Raw genomic sequence first — 21,092 nt, 5'->3', positions numbered from 1 at the left:
GTATACTTCAGTACGTTCATCTCCATGACTACCGCTGGACACAGACGAATCGCTAACTGACTGACAGCCCTCCAGCCAATCACAGCTCATAGTGTATAGGGGGCGGGTACTGACATTTGGGCGGGATCTGTGGGCACGGTAGGGGCGGGTCATGTAATGTTGTGGGCGGAGCCTAGACGTGTGTAGAAACCTCGTCTGGTTACGGGGCTCGGACTGTCAGTGGCTGGAGCGCTGCGGATCATGTGCGATGTACAGCGGCCGGAGGGCGCCCCCGGGCCGGGCACCAAGGCTTGCAGGAGCCTGTTCGGGCCGGTGGATCACGTAGAGCTGAGCCGGGAGCTGCACGCCCGGCTGCGGGAGATGAGGGAGGAGAGCAGCCGCAGGTGGGACTTTGACTTCCAGAGAGGGGTTCCGCTGGCCAGCAGCCGCTATGCCTGGGAGGAGAGCGGCGAGGAGACCGTGCCCCGCTTCTACCGGACGCCCCGACCCTCGGCCACACCTGAGCGGACTCCCGGGGCACTTACCTCCAGCCCCCCGGCTACACCCGGCCGGACTCCCGGTACACTTACCTCCGACTCCCCGGCTACACCCGGCCGGACTCCCGGTACACTTACCTCCAGCCCCCCGGCTACACCTGACTGCGCCCCGCCTGCACCCACAGCCAGACCCGGAGACAAGAGGCCCCCCGCCCAGATCACAGGTACCGAGCAGCGCTGCCTACTGGGGGTTGTAGTACTTTGCATGATAGACGTTGTAGTGCATTTGTTGCCTTGCCTACTGGAGGTTGTAGTGCATTTGTTGCCTTGCCTACTGGAGGTTGTAGTGCTTTGGTTTTTGCAGTGATGATGTATCTGTTCTGGTCTCTTCCTTTTATTCTGTTTAAATTCTTTCTTTATTCAGATTTTTCAAGTTCAAAAAGTAACATTCTTCTTTACAATGAAATATTAATGCAGATCAATGTCACATGCAAAAAATAAAATTGATATACATAGCATTAAATGTCATGTATTACAATAAGATTATACAATAATTCAGTGTTAATGTAGAAAAAAACTCTTAAAAGTTGTTGAACCTATAACAGGTGACGCTGGGAGGACAGGTAATCACATTTCTTTATTTGATTACTCTTCCTTTATTCTGGTTACATTGTATTCTGACGTTTGTATGTTATCACATGTGTTTCTATTGTTACATTGTATCTTTCATGTGTTTCTGGTATATTCTGATTATATAGTCAAAAAGTGACCCCCCCCCCTCCTGTATACTGCAGTGTGACATTGTATCCTGTATACTGCAGTGTGACATTGTATCCTGTATACTGCAGTGTGACATTGTATCCTGTATACTGCAGTGTGACATTGTATACTGCAGTGTGACATTGTATACTGCAGTGTGACATTGTATCCTGCCTCCTAAAAAAAAAACTCCTAAATAATTAGTGCCACACAAATGACAAGACAAGAATACATCTTTATTAAATCATCCAAAAAGGACATCATATACATAATCATAAGCAATAATGATAAAACCTTGGGAAAAGTGCTATGAAATGGAAGAAAGCCCTCCCCACAAGCTGGGTCACTAGGGTCAGTATGCGGCCCCCAATGGTGGCTGTAAATAACACGGGGTTCCAAATACAGTATATACCAACAGGCTGAATGAGCCGTACATAGAAGATAACCCCCCGATCCACCAATGAACCAGTATATATAGCAGCCAGCAGTAGGGGAGACAGTAAATATGCCAGCAGTATATAAATACCATGATGTTCTCATATGTTATAACGTGTTCAATGGGAGATATGAAGCTGACATTCCAATAATGGAAATATCATAGATCCCAAGTGGGAGATACACGAGGTGTAAGAACACAGCATATAGTCACCAATCTACCCCTGATAAACGTGCAGCCGTCCTGGAGCCATAGCGGATCAGAACAGAACTACACCGACCAGTGTACGGCGACCCAAGACCCGACGTGCGTTTCACAGACTCGCTTCTTGTAGACGTACCCCCTGTATACTGCAGTGTTACATTGTATCCTGCCCCCTGTGTACTGCAGTGTTACATTGTATCCTGCCCCTTATATACTGCAGTGTTACATTGTATCCTGCCCCCTGTATACTGCAGTGTTACATTGCATCCTGCCTCCTGTATACTGCAGTGTTACATTGTATCCTGCCCCCTGTATACTGCAGTGTTACATTGTATCCTGCCCCCTGTATACTGCAGTGTTACATTGTATCCTGCCCCCTGTATACTGCAGTGTTACATTGTATCCTGCCCCCTGTATACTGCAGTGTTACATTGTATCCTGCCCCCTGTATACTGCAGTGTTACATTGTATCCTGCCCCCTGTATACTGCAGTGTTACATTGTATCCTGCCTCCTGTATACTGCAGTGTTACATTGTATCCTGCCCCCTGTGTACTGCAGTGTTACATTGTATCCTGCCCCCCTGTGTACTGCAGTGTTACATTGTATCCTGCCCCCTGTGTACTGCAGTGTTACATTGTATCCTGCCCCCTGTATACTGCAGTGTTACATTGTATCCTGCCCCCTGTATACTGCAGTGTTACATTGTATCCTGCCCCCTGTATACTGCAGTGTTACATTGTATCCTGCCCCCCTGTGTACTGCAGTGTTACATTGTATCCTGCCCCCCTGTGTACTGCAGTGTTACATTGTATCCTGCCCCCCTGTGTACTGCAGTGTTACATTGTATCCTGCCCCCCTGTGTACTGCAGTGTTACATTGTATCCTGCCCCCCTGTGTACTGCAGTGTTACATTGTATCCTGCCCCCCTGTGTACTGCAGTGTTACATTGTATCCTGCCCCCCTGTGTACTGCAGTGTTACATTGTATCCTGCCCCCTGTATACTGCAGTGTTACATTGTATCCTGCCTCCTGTATACAGCAGTGTTATATTGCATCCTGCCCCCTGTGTACTGCAGTGTTACATTGTATCCTGCCCCTTATATACTGCAGTGTTACATTGTATCCTGCCCCCTGTATACTGCAGTGTTATATTGCATCCTGCCCCCTGTATACTGCAGTGTTACATTGTATCCTGCCCCCTGTATACTGCAGTGTTACATTGTGTCCTGCCCCCTGTGTACTGCAGTGTTACATTGTGTCCTGCCCCCTGTATACTGCAGTGTTACATTGTATCCTGTATACTGCAGTGGTACATTGTATCCTGTATACTGCAGTGTTACATTGTATCCTGTATACTGCAGTGTTACATTGCATCCTGCCTCCTGTATACTGCAGTGTTACATTGCATCCTGCCTCCTGTATACTGCAGTGTTACATTGCATCCTGCCTCCTGTATACTGCAGTGTTACATTGCATCCTGCCTCCTGTATACTGCAGTGTTACATTGCATCCTGCCTCCTGTATACTGCAGTGTTACATTGCATCCTGCCTCCTGTATACTGCAGTGTTACATTGCATCCTGCCTCCTGTATACTGCAGTATTACATTGTATCCTGCACCCTGTATACTGCAGTGTTGCATTGTATCCTGCCTCCTGTATACTGCAGTGTTACATTGTATCCTGCCCCCCCCCCCCCCTGTGTACTGCAGTGTTACATTGTATCCCCCCGGTTACGTTGTGCCCTGATTGGCTGTCAGTTCATTGCTTCTCATTGTTCCTTCCTTTGTTCCTGGGTCTCGCTGATTTGCTACCTGACGGCTGTCACCCTGTCCCCCCGGGGTTGCTGCACTGATGTCCTCACACTGATTTCTCGCACTGCTGTGGTTGTTACCACTGATTTGATGCTTTGCTGTCGTCACCAGGATTTCTCCACTTGCCGGTCACCGTATTGCACTTTCTAGCTGCCTGTTGCATCACCTGCTCCTTGGGCCTTGCCTCCTCCTCCTCCTCCTCCTCCTCCTCCTCCTCCATTCTCTTACACTTGTAATTCTCGCGCTGAGCGCTCTCCTAATACTCCTTTCTGAAGGCTGACCCACTTTTGGCTCTTTTCCCCAAAGCAGTGAAGGGGTTAAATCAATGTTATTGCCCAGGGTGCTGGACACCCCTTATGCTGAATGTGCTTTGTGCGGTGCTATGTGCCCGCTGGCTTTAGTCTTGAGATCCTTAGCTCAGCCTCTAGCTCGGGGCAGCCTGCGCCCCCTTCCCCCCCCTCCTCCGCCCCGTCCCCCCCCCCCGTCTGCCTTTCGACTAGTACAATAGAAGTGCAAGCACAGCAATTTGTGCTTCTGATCTCAGCTGAGCATGAAGCATTTCAATGCTGTGCGGAGCTGAGGGCGACTTCGTGGATCCACAGCGAGAAATAAAATTTCGTTTAATTATCTCCTTCCTGCAGGGGAAATGGTCACATCTGCCGGGGCAGCTCAAGACGTCTCTTTATTGTTATTTCACCTCTAATTGTATTATTTTTTTTTTATATTTTTTTAATTTAAATCCATTAGTCTCCAAGTTAGGACTTTCCGTCTGTTGCAAAATTAGAACAGCCGGCATGTTGGGAGTTGTAGTTTCACAACAGGCTGCAGACCTGGAGGCAGGAGTCGGGAACAAGCGAGCGTGACAAAGAAATGCCAGGCTGTAGGCAGAAAGTCAGAATCATTTTGTGGTGGCTGAAATATCTGAGGGCAATGGTCAATGGGACCTTCACCTGCCTTCAGACCCATCCTCTCCATTTCCATGAGCCATGCCCAATCACCTCAATTCACACCTGGCATTTCACAGCGCGTCGTATCTATCTGGTGTCTGCAAGCCTTTATTCACTCGTCGGCTTCAATAGTCCCCAGAAAACCCCTTTAAACCATAATCTGGGTACCTGCAGCCACCACTAGAAGGCGCTGGCGGCATACTATGTATACATTGACCTCTAATAATAACACAATATGCATTTGGCTCCCCCTAGTGGTGGCAGTAGGCAGAGTTTTATCATTTACCTCCATGCATCGGCTTTGGGGCTCTGTATCAGAACTTTGTACCGATTTTTAGCAGTGTCGCTGCGCGTTCAAGTCTTGCCATGCAGGATGGTTACTCGCCGTTTTGAGAATACGTTGCACGTTCTCGTAAAGAGCCGTGAACAGATGAGGGCAGCGTTTACATAAGGGCTCTCACACGACCGTAGTCTGTTTTGCAAACGGCCGTGTGCGTTTCACATCTTTTGGAATGGAACGTGCTGCCCTCTATAGAACAGACCTATCCTTGTCAGTAAAATGGACAAGAATAGGACATGTTCTGTTGTTTTGCGGGGCCGCGGAACGGACATACGGAAGTGGACAGCACACTGAGCGCTGCCCGCATCTTTTGGAGCCCCACTGAAGTGAACGGGTCCGCATCCGACCCACGAAAAATGCGGATGTGCGTGAGCCCTAAAGCATATGGCTGGGGTCGTCTGAGACGCTGTACGCGGGGGGCTGCCCGGAGCCAGTAGATAATCTATGTACAGTGCCACTAATGGGAGAGCAATGCAGCGAATATAGTGTAATAACCAGGTGTTGTGGACACCTAGTCTGCAGAGCTTGCACTCTATTGGTGTAGACGGCAGTATATTACCTGTGAGGCATTGGTGATCATCCTCCTATGTGACCAATGTAAACTGCTGTGTGGATGATTTCTATCCTCTCCTCCTTTTTTGAGTTTTTTTTTTATTCATGAAATTATTATTATTTTTTTTCTAGATTATTTCCCGGCGAGAAAAAAGAATAAGGTGGTGGCAGCGCTCTGTGACAAGCTGCACGCGGTCTCTCCCATCCCCACAGAGCACACGCCGCGCAAGATGATCCGGTAAGAGAGGTAAGCATGGCGGAGATGTGATGTTCTTGCGGTGACCACTAGGGGCGTCGTTACCCTGCATCGGTCAGGAGTTTAGGGCATTACCAACCCGTCAGTTTGTATGGTGGAACCCCATAGATTGCCTCTTGTAGACCCTCCACCTTTAGGTATCTGCCAAATATTACCCTCCTATACCCGGCTGAGTCCTCTCCTTAAGATACCCGCCTGCCAGTCCCATGTTGCATCTGATTCTCCCCCCCCCCCCCCCCCCCCAATTTCACAGATTAGGATCGGGCAGTGTTCTGATCCGATATTCATGGACTTCTGTGGGTTTTCATCGATAATTATCTAATGTATGTAGCCAGACATTGCTTGGACCCCCCCCACCCCCCAATCCCTCCTCCTCTCTCCTTCTCCCCAAATCCCCCCTCCTCTCCCCCTCAGACTTTTCAGTGAAGAACGAGACCTGCACGCTGAGGATCTGGGGTCATTTGAGGCTATGGCCGAGAGCTCCTTGTCCTCTGATGACCCCAGGCAGTGCGGGTTGGAGCCCCCTCTCTTGGCATCTGCATCCAGGCACTGGATATTTTAACCTCCTCTCGTCTTCACCTCCTATGCTTTCAGCGTCCCGTCCCTCCTGGGGGTTTTTCTCCGCTTTCCCAAAGTCCAGAATGGCAGACTGGTCACAAGGCAGACTCTCCATTCAGGATTTTAGGAGAGCTTTGTTATCACCCAGCTTTCCCAGAAGCAGAAAAAATGGCTGAATAGCATAGGGGTCTATATGTACTGGAGGGGGGGGGGGGGCAGATTTTTATAAAAAAAAATTTGCATGGACCCTGCGCCCCCTCCTCTTCTCATTGCACGATCTTCCTCTTGTTGACTTTGACTTGTGCAGCGTCGGCAGAGCAGATAAATCTTCTCCGGAGATGAGTGATTCCCCCGGACCTGCTCCGTCCAGCGATTCATGGGGGTGATGTCATGTAAAACGGATGGAGGTTTAGATGGGTTTATCATATGGATGAGGCTGGGCTCCGCTCTATGATTTATAATGCGTGTTTGCTTAATGATGAGAAGATAAGAATGAGTCACTGCAGATGGGGTAGCATTCTGTGTTTTCTTGCCAGATGTAGCAGAGCTGGGTTTGTCATCTGTGATCGAAAGCATTGCAGGTAAAGGCTACTTTCACACTGGCGTTTTGGCTTTCCGTTTCTGAGATCCGTTCAGGGCTCTCGCAAGCGGTCCAAAACGGATCAGTTTTGCCCTAATGCATTCTGAATGGGTAAGGATCCGCTCAGAATGCATTAGTTTGGCTCCGTTCCGCTTTGGAGGCGGACACCAAAACACTGCTTGCAGCGTTTTGGTGTCCGTCTGATGAAACTGAGCCAAACGGATCTGTTCTGACACAAAATGTAAGTCAATGAGGGCGGATCTGTTTTCACTGACACAATAGAAAACCGATCCGTCCTCCATTGACTTGCAGCGCGTCTGCCGCACGGTATGCGTCTGGTCACAGCGCGTCTGCCGCACGGTATGCATCTGGTCGCAGCGCGTCTGCCGCACGGTATGCGTCTGGTCGCAGCGCGTCTGCCGCACGGTATGCGTCTGGTCGCAGCGCGTCTGCCGCACGGTATGCGTCTGGTCGCAGCGCGTCTGCCGCACGGTATGCGTCTGGTCGCAGCGCGCCTGCCGCACGGTATGCGTCTGGTCGCAGCGCGCCTGCCGCACGGTATGCGTCGGGTCGCAGCGCGCCTGCCGCACGGTATGCGTCGGGTCGCAGCGCGCCTGCCGCACGGTATGCGTCGGGTCGCAGCGCGCCTGCCGCACGGTATCCGCCGGGTCGCAGCGCGCCTGCCGCACGGTATCCGCCGGGTCGCAGCGCGCCTGCCGCACGGTATCCGCCGGGTCGCAGCGCGCCTGCCGCACGGTATCCGCCGGGTCGCAGCGCGCCTGCCGCACGGTATCCGTCTGGTCGCAGCGCGCCTGCCTGTGATGATAGAGAGTAGGCACCTGCTATTTATGCACTTTCCGAACTCACGGATGTAGAGTCTGAATGACGGTCTGTTCACCGGTTTCCACACTTTCATGTTGGCAGTTGCAGCTCTAGTGATGTGATTTGTACAGCAGCGCCACACCTGTCCACGGTTTGCATCTGGTATTGCAGCTCAGCTCATTTGAAGTGAATAGGACTAAGCTGCAGTACAGCAAACGACCTGCGGCGCTCATTTTCGAAGAAAGCGGACATGTTTTTTCTCATCCTGCACAACTTCTTTTAACTTGGGGGGGCTATGACCACATCATCTGCCTGTGCTGGCGTTGTCCACCCCACCCGCTGAGCCAAATGACGGGTGTGACAGCCCAGAAGAGATTACTGCTTGGGCACGTAACCTCACATTTTCCGTGGCAGATGAGCTCGCTTGATGCCTGTGTGACCTCATCTTTCCAACACTGACCAGTAATTTCCTTCTCTGATTTATGCAGATTTGCACTTACGGAGTTGCACAAAACCTCAACGCAAGCGAGGAGCCGAGGACAGCCGAGAACCTCCACTGAGCCGTGAAATTAAGGACTGAAAACAAAAAACGGACTTTTAATGAGCTGCCACTTCTCCGGCAGTCGTGGCTCGTAATGTTAACTGAACCGTGTTTTTTTTCTTTTCTTTGGTCTTTTTAATTATTGTTCTTACTTTAAAGTTTAGTTTCGCCGCTGAGCGCTGTTTTTACCTTTCCCCATTAATCCACTTGAGTCATCGCATTGCTTGAGTCACAAAAGGTTTTGTGACCCATTTTCATCCATAGAGCTCATCCCCTGCTTGTTCGGTGTCTGCAGAGGCGATCATTCATCAGGAGCGCGCTCTGCCGCCTCATTAGCGCCTCTTCACCGCCCAGTGCCATTCTGCCCCATTCGTATCTCCAGTCTAGAAGGTGTCACCTTTACACAAGGCACAATACAGTAATCTGAATGCCTGCGGCCTGTTTGCATTAAATGGGTTATGCGATCCAAAAAATAAAAAGGCCCCCCACGCTGAATATACTTACCCGGGTCTCCACTCCCCGCTGTAGGGGGGGGGGGCAGCCAACTGCAGGCAGGGACGGGGACAAGCCTCCCTAGCGTCACACGCGATGCGAAGGAGGCTCGTCTGCCGTCCCCGGATGTTTTCATCCGGGCACTGGGAGAAGCTTCAGCAGCGGTGCGGGGACCCGGGTAAGTATATTCAGCGTGGGGGGCCTGTCATATAGGGGGAGGGGGGGGAGGTTTAGGACTGGATAACCCCTTTAAGAAAGCTCAGCTAAGTTAGGGTCGGTAAGCTTTGTCAGTAAGCTGATGGTTTCCACTGGCAGTCAGCAGAATTAAGAATGCAGCTCTGAAGTGTAATAGCGGCTGTAACTCAGGATCAGTAATATACGGTGACTCAGTTTTTTTTTTAATGGTTGTCCGCATACAGGGTCCTTCTGTTCCCTCCCCCACCCTACACCGGCGGGAGTAAAGCATACGTATCTGTGCCTGCCACTGGTTCTGGCTCCTTCAGTCCCCTACTGATACGTTCCAGCCTCACTTGTCAATGTCCGGTTTGGCGGGGGTTTATGTGTGCCACTGCAACCAATGACTGGCCGCAGCAGTGATGTATTCCCCGTGCATTACATCATTGGGTTACATGATGCATAGTGTGGGGGGGGGGGGCACGTCACCACTGCAGCCACTCACTGGCTGCAGCAGCACACAAAGCCCCTGTCAAACTGGATGTTGACACATGGCAGCAGGTGACCAAAGGAGCCAGAACCCAACAGAGGAGAGAAGGTAAGCATGCTTATCTCCACGGGGGGGGGGGGGGGGGGCGGCATAGGCCGACACTATGCTTTCAACATTTGATGTGCAGTGTGCTTGGAAGAATATATTCCCGCGCTGTGCACACTCCAGATGTGTGCAATGTACAAGTACATGGTTATTGTTACTGTATTTCTTTTCTTTTATGTTTGAGAAGTTTACTAACTTATATTTTCTATTTATAAAAGTGTGAATGAGCCCTTCTGCTTCTCCTGTACGGGAAAGGCACTATAGTCACTTGTTTGCAAAGTTTGACTTTCTGTTGGGAGCACATTGAACTCTCTCCTATCTACAGACATGCGGTGCATTTATTTATAATTGGCTTCAATGAAACTTTCTTTTTAATTATATTATAGCTGTGTTTTTGTTCTTTTGTTATCTTGGTGTTGCAAAGTAATGACCTGAAGCAGCCACAGTGGGGTCTCTGTTTTCTCAGAGTAACCATATTTAGTTTTGCACTGTAGATTTGGGGATCTGATCTTTTCATTTGGGGGGATGTGCACATCATGGGTTGATGGTGGGATTGACGTGATTGTCCAGTCTAATGCTCTAGTAATTCCACCGCAGCACCGTGATCCGAAGAACACCCAAGGGAATTTCACGAGGCATAACACAGTCCGTCTTGCCTGGAGCGTTCCTTTCCTTTCACTTTTCGCAGCATTGCTGTAAAGAGAGATGTGCAGATTGACAAGTGTCAAGCTCTTGAGTGTGCCCTAGTGGTCAATGTGAGAACTACAGTATTTTATTTTATAAGGAAAAGTAGAACAAAAAAATGTTTTAACATGAAAAGTTGGTTTAAAATCCAATGTTCCGATCCCAACACTTGATATGTGTACTCTCATAGGCCAGGAGTAGCAGGAAGACGTCTGCCCCCTGCATGTCCTCCACTATGTGCAGTATACTTGGGTGCTTCATAGACTTTCACTGAGACTCCCGTCACCTACACCGCCAGAGCTTGAGACTGTGTGATTGCGTCAATGCCGCCTCCGTTCATTGAGCACTGGTAAGACAATGAGGCGTTTTGTGCCTCTCCCCTGGTCGGCCCTGCCATGAATGCCTCCTCTGTCTGCTGATCGGAGGTACAGTAATATGTCATACAGATCTCACTCCACACGTCTCCTGCTTCACGGCAAATGATCTTGATTTTAAAGGGTTATTTTTATTTTATTTCGGTTACTAAGCATATTCTGCCTGACAACTTCATGGGTGTGGTTGCTAAGAGATATATACATAGTAACCAGCCCTGTCCTGTGTCATAGTGTGCCACAGTGCGGGGATAATGCACACAGTGATGTCACAGTGCGGGGATAATGCACACGGTGATGTCACAGTGCGGGGATAATGCACACGGTGATGTCACAGTGCGGGGATAATGCACACGGTGATGTCACAGTGCGGGGATAATGCACACGGTGATGTCACAGTGCGGGGATAATGCACACGGTGATGTCACAGTGCGGGGATAATGCACACGGTGATGTCACAGTACAGGAATAGGTAAAAAAAACAAAAAAGTCAGGGAAGGGATGATGCCTATGGCAGGTTTCCAGCGCAGATATTTGTGACATACTCAAAAACTATATGTCATTAGGTTCTCACGGATGTGGGTCCTATTTCAGAATGGGCGATCCTGGACTTACAAGGTAAGGCGACCATCTCCATTCTGTCGGCATGCACGCTATAGTGTTTGGGTCTAGTGCAGGGATCGGCAACCTTCGGCACCCAGTTGTTGTAAAACTACAATTCCCAGCAATACCCCATTCATTTCTATGGGAGTTCTGAGAAGAACAAAGCAAGTGTGCATGCTGGGAGTTATAGTTTCACAACAGCTGGAGTGCCGGAGGTTGCCGACCCCTGCTCTAGTCTTCCATGAATCATACAGGATCCTCCTCTGAGGGAGCGAGAGCTCGCACTATAAACCATGTCCCCGGGGGGATGGGGGGGGGGGGAATATGGCTAATTACAATGTTATTTCTTAAAGGGCCCCACTTTTCCGGCTGCTCCCTTGTTATGTCATAGCCATTCGTGTGTAAGGAAAAGGAATATCAATGACCCAGCTGAACCATGAAGAAGACAAAGGAGCGATTCAATGCTAATATATGACGTCCATGCGTCTGCTGAGTCAGCAGGGTCCGGAGAGTCCGAGTCCAACCTACAGATTGTAACAAAGAGACTTGTCAGTAAAGAAATCGTATCTAATATGGAAATTCTCTCAGTTTACATATAAATTACGAGCCCCCGTCTCCTCCTCGTCCGTCACTCAATTATATCTCTTTCTGGGAGAGTTGGTTGACAACCCCCTACGGCTACCGTAACAGCGCATGAGAGTTGTCAATGACTCTAACTATGCGATCATTCATTCTCTATTCCCAATGGCCACCTAACCAAGTTAGATTTGCTATTCAGGGTCCTGGGAAAGCCGGGTGGGATCCATAATGGACAGTTAGAATATCTTCTGCCAAGAAAATTCCAATCAATGCTGATGAAATGATGTAGGACGACTGTCCCGGAAATGGTTATGGCGTCGTCCACACGGGTGGCCTAATGTGTGGCCAATTGTCCATATACCCCCCCACCCCTTCGTGATTATACAGCGAGGCACATGAGACGCTGGTGACCTAATCTAATTAGGAGATTCAGCTAATTGATCTATTGAGGCCATCCCCTATTGTAATTATATTAGATGACAGGATGGCCCGGACGACGGACGGCAGCTGCCATGCTTCATATGGTAAAGGGGGGAGTCTTCCAGTTATGTATACCGTATGTCGGTCAGCCATAACATTACAACCACCTGCCTAGTATTTTGTGGGTCCCCGTCTCTCTCTCCTTTTATGTACACCTTCGGAGGCAATTTTTTTTATGATTGCATGTTACTCATTTTTGGCTAAAAATCATTTTTTCAATTGGCCTTTGTTAAAAATATTGAGTCGTTCTATCACAAAGGGTTAGCAGTTTTTCTAGCTGTGTGACTGGTACTTTCACTTTGTGTCCATCCTCTAATAAACCTTATCTCTAAACTACTAAGAGGTCATAAACATTTATTTAAGCCACATTCTTATCGGTAAGATCAGAACCCAGCTACAATGAGTGTTTGTACGGTCAGAGAGCAGAGATAAGGAGTCCGGCAGCTCCTGGTCTGATGGAAAACACAGAAAATCCAAAGGGTGCTACTAGAGCATGTCAGATCTGTACAGAAAAAAGGATGCCACATTTAATAAAGATCAATTAAAAAAAAATGTTTAGCTCAAAATGAGTACAATGCTCTAATATAAAAAACAAATGGTACATAGCCTTTAAGGCCTGGACTCCACCAGACTTCTGAAGTATCCGGCAGCAGATCCTGCAAGTTGCATGGATCGAGCCTGTTTTTCCAGCTTATCCCACTGACGACCATCGGAGTAAAATTTGAAGACAAGTCATCACCTTGATCTCGTGTTCCTTGACAGTTTCTGGGGCATTATCCTGTTAGACCATCCTCTGCAAGCGAAACTGTCTGGAACCCAGTCTGATACATTGTAACTAGAGATGAGCGAATTTCATATTTTGAAATTCATTCACGCTTCGTTTGGTGGTGAAAGCAGAATTGCGTTATGGATTCCGTTACCACGAACCACAACGCAATTCTATAACGGAATGCCTTTGGAGGCATTCCGTTATTCGTTCCGTCATAATAGAAGTCTACGGGCTGCAAAACGGATCCGTCCCGTTTCCGTCATGCAGGGGAGTCCTCTCCTGCTTAACGGAAACGGGACGGATCCGTTATGCAGGCCATAGACTTCTATTATGACAGAATAAATAACGGAATGCCTCTAAAGGCATTCTGTTATGCATTCCGTCGCAGAATTGCGTTGTGGTTCGTGGTAACGGAATCCATAACGCAATTCTGCTTTCACCACCAAACGAAGCGTGAACGAATTTCAAAATATGAAATTCGCTCATCTCTAGTTACATTTTACATGCACTGATACATTGTATCAGACTGGGTTCTGTAACCAACTATCCAGAAATCAGAGATTTGTGCTGCAGATTTATACATTTCACAGGGCCCGATGAATTGTGAGACTTGAGAGAGGAACATCATCTAAATGCATAATGGGGACAGAAAATGACACTGGTTCCTTCGTGAGTGATGGTGACGTGGCATTAGTGCCATCTCTAATCAATCAGTCACTAATGTTCCATAGGAATCCACAGACACTTCACCCCCCTCCTCAATTTTATTAAATTCAATGCAAGCTTTAAAGTCGCCACTAGTGGGAGCTCTCTGCACAACAATGTCTACAGCTCCTGCAGAACTTAGGCTGAGTTCACACTTCAGTTATTTCCATCAGGTAATGTGAGCCAAAACCAGGGGCGGGTAAAAAATCAGGAGGAAATCTTTCCATTAAACCTCATCTCTGTGGAGGCTTCACTAATGGTTTTGGCTCACAATGACTGATGGAAATAACTGAAGTGTGAACTCCTCCTAAACCTGTGTGCGGTGAGCTCCCCCTAGTGTTGGCTGCAGGCAGTTATTATTTTATCGTCTAACTCTAAGCAGGGGATTTGGAACTCTGTATCACAAAAACTGAGCATCAGCTGCTACAAAGATTTAAGAAATCAATCAACACAGAATGTGACCCCTTTAAAGGAAAAGTTATTCAAAGCTGAACATCTCCTTTAAGGATGGTGCTCATGCAGGTTGCATGTCGGCGCGCTGTGGCCGTTGAACACCCCCTGCCCACATCCAGGGTGTGATTATGGCTGTTGTCCAAAAGCCTCATCCAGGGCTGCTATAAATTATCTCTTAAGTGGCAGCAGGTGTATACTTTTGACTCATTCCCTCCCCCAAATCAATTGGAAACAGATCGCTGGAATGAGTGTGATGTATGGATGGTGTCAGCAGGAATTCGGAGGGATGGGATGGTAAATACATGCTGAAAGGATGACTGAGGCGAGTAATATCATTTCTGGCTTTCAGTTTCTTTCTAGATTTTTAAAAAAAATAAACTGTAACCAGTCTTTGGCTAAAGATTGATCAACCAAGCCCCTGCCCGATCCCCCACTGTACCCCTAAATCTTCCCCACTGTAAACCGGAGGTCAACAGGTTTGGGAGCACAACTTGGTCTACAGGGTGTTTACTTTCGCAGCTTTTTTATATTGCTACTATGTATCTAAAATACTAAATAAAGCAACTTTTCAAATGGTCTTGAAAACCTCCTGCCGTTTTGTGTCTACAGCTCCTAGGCCAACTTATGTGTCTCCTTGATTACAGACTACAAACAAACCCTGTGGACTCTGATCCTGGCGTCATGCTCCCTTTTTTTTTTCCTCATTCTAATCTACCAACTGTACTCAAGAAGTAGGGGAAAGATGGAGGCAGTGTCAGACTAGACAAGTTTATAATAGAGTTGAATGGGAGTTGTATAGATGCCTATGTGGTGAGCTCCCTCTAGTGGTGGCTGTGGGCAGCAAGAATCTTATGTAATTGAAGGGATTTGGAGCTCTGTATAACTCAATTTTAGGAAATTAATTGGTGCAAAATGTTGGACCTACAGTGGATATAAAAAGTCTACACACCCCTGTTAAAATGTCAGGTTTCTGTGATGTAAAAAAATGAGACAAAGATAAATCATTTCAGAACTTTTTCCACCCTTAATGTGACCTATAAACTGTACAACTCAATGGAAAAACAAACTGAAATCTTTTAGGTGGAGGGAAGAAAACAAAAAACTAAAATAATGTGGTTGCATAAGTGTGCACACCCTCTTATAACTGTAGCTGTGTTCAGAATTAAGCAATCACATTCAGAATCCTGTTAGATAGGAGTCAGCATACACCGGCCATCATGTGAAGTGCCTCTGATTAACCCCAGATAAAGTTCAGCTGCTCTAGTTGGTCTTTCCTGAAATTTTCTTAGTCACATCCCACAGCAAAAGCCACGGTCCACAGAGAGCTTCCAAAGCATCAGAGGGATCTCATTGTTAGAAGGTATCAGTTAGGAGAAGGGACAAAAGAATCTCCAAGGCATTAGATCTACCATGGAACACAGTGGAGACTGTCATCATCAAGTGGAGAACATATGGCCCAACAGTGACATTACCAAGAACTGGACGTCCCTCCAAAACTGATGAAAAGACGAGAAGAAAACTGGTCTGGGAGGCGACCAAGAGGCCGACAGCAACATTAAAGGAGCTGCAGGAATATATGGCAAGTCCTGGCCGTGTGGTCCATGTGACAACAATCTTCTGTATTCCTCATATGTCTGGGCTATGGGGTAGAGCGGCAAGACGAAAGCCTTTTCTTACCAAGAAAAACATCCAAGCCAGGCTACATTTTACAAAAACACATCTGAAGTCTCCCAAAAGCATGTGGGAAAAGGTGTTATGGTCGGATGAAACCAAGGTGGACCTTTTTGGCCATAATTCCAAAAGATATGTTTGGCCCAAAAACAACACTGCACATCACCAGAAGAACCCCATCCCCACAGTGAAGCCTGGTGGGGGCAGCATCATGCCAAGGGGCTGTTCTTCTTCAGATGGAACTGGGGCCTTAGTTAAGCTAGAGGGAATTATGAACAGGTCCAAATACCGGTCAATATTGGCACAAAACCTTCAGGCTTCTGCTAGAAAGCTGAACATGAAGAGGAACTTCATCTTTCAGCATGACAACGACCCAAAGCATCCATCCAAATCAACCAAGGAATGGCTTCACCAGAAGAAGATTACAGTTTTGGAATGGCCCAGCCAGAGCCCAGACCTGAATCCGATTGACAATCTGTGGGGAGATCTGAAGAGGGCTGTGCCCAGGAGATGCCCTCGCAATCCGACAGATTTGGAGGGTTTTTGCAAAGGAGAGTGGGCGAAACCTGCCAAGTCAAAATGTGCCATGCTGATAGACTTCTACCCAAAAAGACTGAGTGCTGGAATAAGATCAAAAGGTGCTTCAACTAAGTATTAGTTTAAGGGTGTGCACACTAATGCAACCATATTATTTTATTTTTATATTTTTTCTTCCCTCCACCTAAAAGACTTCAGTTTGTTTTTCCATTGAGTTGTACAGTTTATAGGTCACATTAAAGGTGGGAAAAGTTCTGAAATGATTTATCTTTGTCTCATTTTTTTACATCACAGAAACCTCACATTTTAACAGGGGTGTGTAGACTTCTATCCACTGTAAAAAGAAAATCATGTTCAAGATTGAAGAGGAACCCTAAGTTGGAAGTGGCAGTGTGGGGGTGGGGATATCTTTCCATATGAACAGATCACACTAGCTGAAAGACTATATTATGTACATTTACTAAAATGTGGCTCATCGTGGAGTCTGTAAACCTCATATAAGAGGCTCGTGTACGGAGGCCGGAGATGATATTATACAGTGTGGGCACAATGAATCACAAATCCACCAAATTCATATGCAAATGTATGCCAACCCATAGCGTCTCCATGTACAGTAATGAGGGTCCTGGGGGAGAAGCAGATGTTCTCATAACGGAGAGGACAATGAAATCCTCATTTCTCAGCCCTGGATTTACACACAATGAAGCAGTGGAAATATGCAATAAATTCATTAGGATATTCACGTCCTGCACCCAGCGCCTGCGCCGGCTCAGCTGCTCCCTGCACTTAGATTAGATTTTCTGATCTTTACTGGAAGCAGCTGGTGGAGAATCTCCATTGTGTGTGATGTCGGATTCATAACCCTCCATCCAGATTATTACTGATCCCTGTGTAAGAGTGTGCTCCATCTGGAGGTGACATCTACTGTATCTGTCTACCTGTCTCATATCTATCTATCTATCTATCTATCTATCTATCTATCTCATATCTATCTATCTCCCTACCTAATCTTTATCTATTTGTCCAATGTTGGACTAGGGTTCTGGTTCCTACCAGAGGAAATTATTTTCAAGGCCTAACCCCTTTACCATTATATCTTTTTATGAGACAACACTGAAGATCTGACACTTTGATACAATGTACAGTAGTCAGTGTACGGCTTGTATAACAGTGTAAATTTGGCGTGCCCTCAAAGTAACTCCACACACAGCCATTAATGTCTAAACTGCTGGCAACAAAAGTGAGTGCACCCTAAGTGAAAATGGCCAATTTGTGCCCAATTAGCCATTTTCCCTCCCCGGTGTCATGTGACTCCTTAGTGTTACAAGGTTGCAGGTGTGAAAGGGGATCAGGTGTGTTAAATTTGGTGTTATTGCTCTCAGGCTCTCTTATTGTCACGCCCTGCCCTGTGAGAGGCCTGAGAAGATCTGACAGACTTGCTACACGTGAATCTATCTGACAGATTGTTCTGTTTCTCTTTGTTGTGGTTTTGGGCAGGATCCCACCTCCTCACAGGTTCTGTTCATTAGCTATTTAGTGGTGCTATTTATACCCTCCTCTCACTATAGCCTTTGCGGTTTATATTTGCTTCTGGAGTTCTCCACTGGTGTTTGGTGGATCTCCTGCTCCCCGTCCGTCTTAAGCTAAGTCCTTCTGCTTCTCTTTTGTTTTGTGTTCTGACTAGGTCTCAGGAAGACGCTGGTTCCTGCACCTTGCTCTAGCAAACGGTCTTATCTCCAGCTCCCTAGCTGAGGGTTTGTTTCAGTCTCAGCTAGGCTTAGCTTCCAGCGCATGAGCACTTCCACCCTAAGGATTTGCTCATGTTGTCAGCAGTCAAGGAAAGGCTCAGGGATTGTCAGGTGGTGACTTTTCCCCGTTCCCTAGCTTTGGGGCCTAGCCTGGTGTTTTGTTGCTTTTGTTGTATTTGGTTTGCTTCCCTTCCCTCACCTACCGTGACACTTATACTGGTCACTGGAAGTGCAACATGGCACCTCATGGCAAATAACTCTCTGAGGACCTGAATTTTTTTTTTGTTGCTTTACATAAGATGTCCCAGGCTATAAGAAGATTGCTAACACCCTTAAACTGAGCTGAAGCACGGTCGCCAAGACCATACAGCAGTTCAACAAGACAGGTTCCACTGCAAACAGATCTCGCCATGGTCGGCCAAAGAAGTTGAGTGCACGTGCTCGGCGTCATATCCATAGAGGTATGAGTGCTGCCAGCATTGCTGCAGAGGTTACAGGGGTGGGGGGGTCGGCCTGTCAGTGCTCAGAACATACACCGCACACTGCATCAAATTGGTCTGCATGATTGTCGTCCCAGAAGGAAGCTTCTTCAAAAGACGATGCACAAGAAAGCGCACAAACAGTTTGCTGAAGACAAGCAGAAGGACATGGATTACTGGAACGCAATGTCCTGTGGTCTGATGACACCAAGATAAACTTATCTGGGTCAGATGGTGTCAAGCGTGTGCGGCGGCAACCAGGTGAGGAGCACAAAGACAAGTGCGTCATGGTGGGAGCGTCATGGTTTGGGGCTGCATGAGCGCTGCCGACTGTGGGGGGCTGCAGTTCTTTGAGGGAACTATGAATGCCACACAGAGCATGATCCCCTCCCTCAGAAACTGGACTGCAGGGCAGTATTCCAACATGATATACAGTAGATCCCAAACACACCTCCAAGATGACCACTGCCTCCTGAGGGTAAAGGTGCCGGACTGGTCAAGCATGTCTCCAGACCTAAACCCTATTGAGCATCGGTGGGGCCTCCTCCTCAAACGAAAGGTGGAGAAGCGCCAAGGTCTCTAACATCCACCAGCTCCGTGATGTCATCATGGAGGAGTGGAAGAGGATTCCGGTGGCAACCTGTGAAGCTCTTGTGAACTCCATGCCCAAGAGAGTTAAGGCAATGCTTGAAAAAGATGTCGGCCACACAAAATATTGACACTTTGGGTACAATTTGGCCATTTTCACTTAGGGTGTACTCACTTTTGTTGCCAGCAGTTTAGACATTAATGGCTGTGTGTGGAGTTATTTTGAGGGCACAACAAATTTACACTGTTATACAAGCCGTACACTGACTGCTCTACATTGTATCAAAGTGTCAGATCTTCAGTGTTGCCCCAATAAAAGATATCATATAATATTTACAAAAATGGGAGTGGTGTACTCACTTTTGTGAGATACTGTATCTAATATCTATATATCTATCTATATAATATCTATCTTTCTATCTATCTATCTCATATCTATCTATCTATCTATCTATCTATCTATCTATCTCCTATCTATCTATCTATCTATCTATCTATCTATCTATCTATCTATCTCATATCTATTTATCTACAGTTAACCTCTCCATTGCCTAACTCCCCATTATCCCATACTATTGATCCACTAGAAAACCATTTGTGGCTGAAGATTATCTTTCCATCTCTGCTGGAAGCTGGGACACATTATATCCATGCCCCGACACCGCCATGTCCCCCGGGGGTGATGTACGTAGATTTATGGGTGCACTCATACAGGATTGCTCCATTTTCTTGCACCTCCAAGGCGACCTTATGACGTTCTTTAGGATAAGCAGCATTGCTGTCGCTGTCATAAAACGCGTTGCTCCGTTCTTCTGGTGCAGCCATATGGCAGAGCCAACATCCATTTCATCCGTCTCAGTCAGGAACAATCGGACCTGTGTTTGGCATCTATTATTGATGCAAATGGGAATCCTGAAGTGGGAGCGATGTGTCCTCCTGCAGCCATATGTCTGCTCGTCCTGGTGGGGATGGCTCTGGGCAGATGTCCTCACAGCACTCAGCCAATGGGGGCAGGAAGTCCATTAAATATTAAAGTAGTCCTTGTAATTCCTGCCCATTGTAGCACAGGCCTCGCCAGCTCCGTGTGGACACAGGCAAATCCTCTCTGTAAACGGATGGGGATTACAATCGGAAGCTTGGCCATCAGGTTTATCTAGGACAAAGCCCACTGGAAGCTGGGGCTGGAGAAAGCTTGTCCTCCCAACTGATGCTCAACTACAACTCCCACCATCTCTTACAGCACTGGTCTAGCTGGTGGAGGTTGTAATAGATGCATTTACTATGTACGCCCATTATATCCCCAGCTTTGCTAGGGTTTACCGTGGCCGTCATGTCTCGTTTTAGTGAGATTTTGGATGTGTCATTCAGAAGCCTGGGAATGCTGGTCTTAAACCCTCTGCACTGCTGGTTGATGCGCCAAAGTCCTGTAGAGGCTCTTGCTGCCCGTACGACATGCTTTAAACTAGGCCAGCTCCCTTGCCGTAAACTGGCGTGGAAAATGATGAATGAGACAGGCCGGCCGTAGTTGTCACCTCCCCTCCCCCGCTCTTTTGGGCAGCAGTACATTGCTCCCTCAGTAGGTGGCGACAATGAGAGCAAGAGGAAACTCGTCCCAGTCAGAGTAAAGGGAATGTGAACCCTGTGCTCCATCCAGAAGCATGATGGGAGTGATAGTCACCTTGATTCACTACATACTGAATATAGCTTTGTAGCAATACATTGATATCAATTGTGTTAGTTTGTGTATGAAATGAATCCTTAAAATGCCACAGATCTCAGAGTAAGAACCTGCGGCTCTGTTTACAAAACTACAACTCCCATCATGACAAATAGCAGATTTTATGTATTTTATATATGCTTCTCTATTTTAAAATTCGGG

The 21,092-nt window shown here is 47.4% G+C and overlaps 1 protein-coding gene across 2 annotated transcripts; it reads left to right on the top strand.

Moving 5' to 3' along the window:
- Positions 1–179: 179 nt before the first annotated feature.
- On the top strand, positions 180–8,762 carry CDKN1C (cyclin dependent kinase inhibitor 1C). 2 transcript variants are annotated; one of them, XM_040410666.1, is made up of 3 exons: positions 180–700; positions 5,661–5,766; positions 8,233–8,762. In XM_040410666.1, exons 1-3 carry the CDS (start codon positions 241–243, stop codon positions 8,309–8,311), a joined length of 645 nt encoding a protein of 214 aa, XP_040266600.1. In that variant the 5' UTR covers positions 180–240; the 3' UTR covers positions 8,312–8,762. The 2 variants fall into 2 exon arrangements, with proteins under 2 accessions (XP_040266600.1, XP_040266601.1); XM_040410667.1 differs by having other exon boundaries at positions 5,661–5,775.
- The last annotated feature ends 12,330 nt before the right edge of the window (positions 8,763–21,092 follow it).

This window comes from Bufo bufo, chromosome 10 (assembly GCF_905171765.1).
Source record: "Bufo bufo chromosome 10, aBufBuf1.1, whole genome shotgun sequence".
NCBI lineage: Eukaryota > Metazoa > Chordata > Amphibia > Anura > Bufonidae > Bufo > Bufo bufo.
Note: the sequence above shows the minus strand (reverse complement) of the source record. Positions and strands in the feature narration are given on the sequence as shown.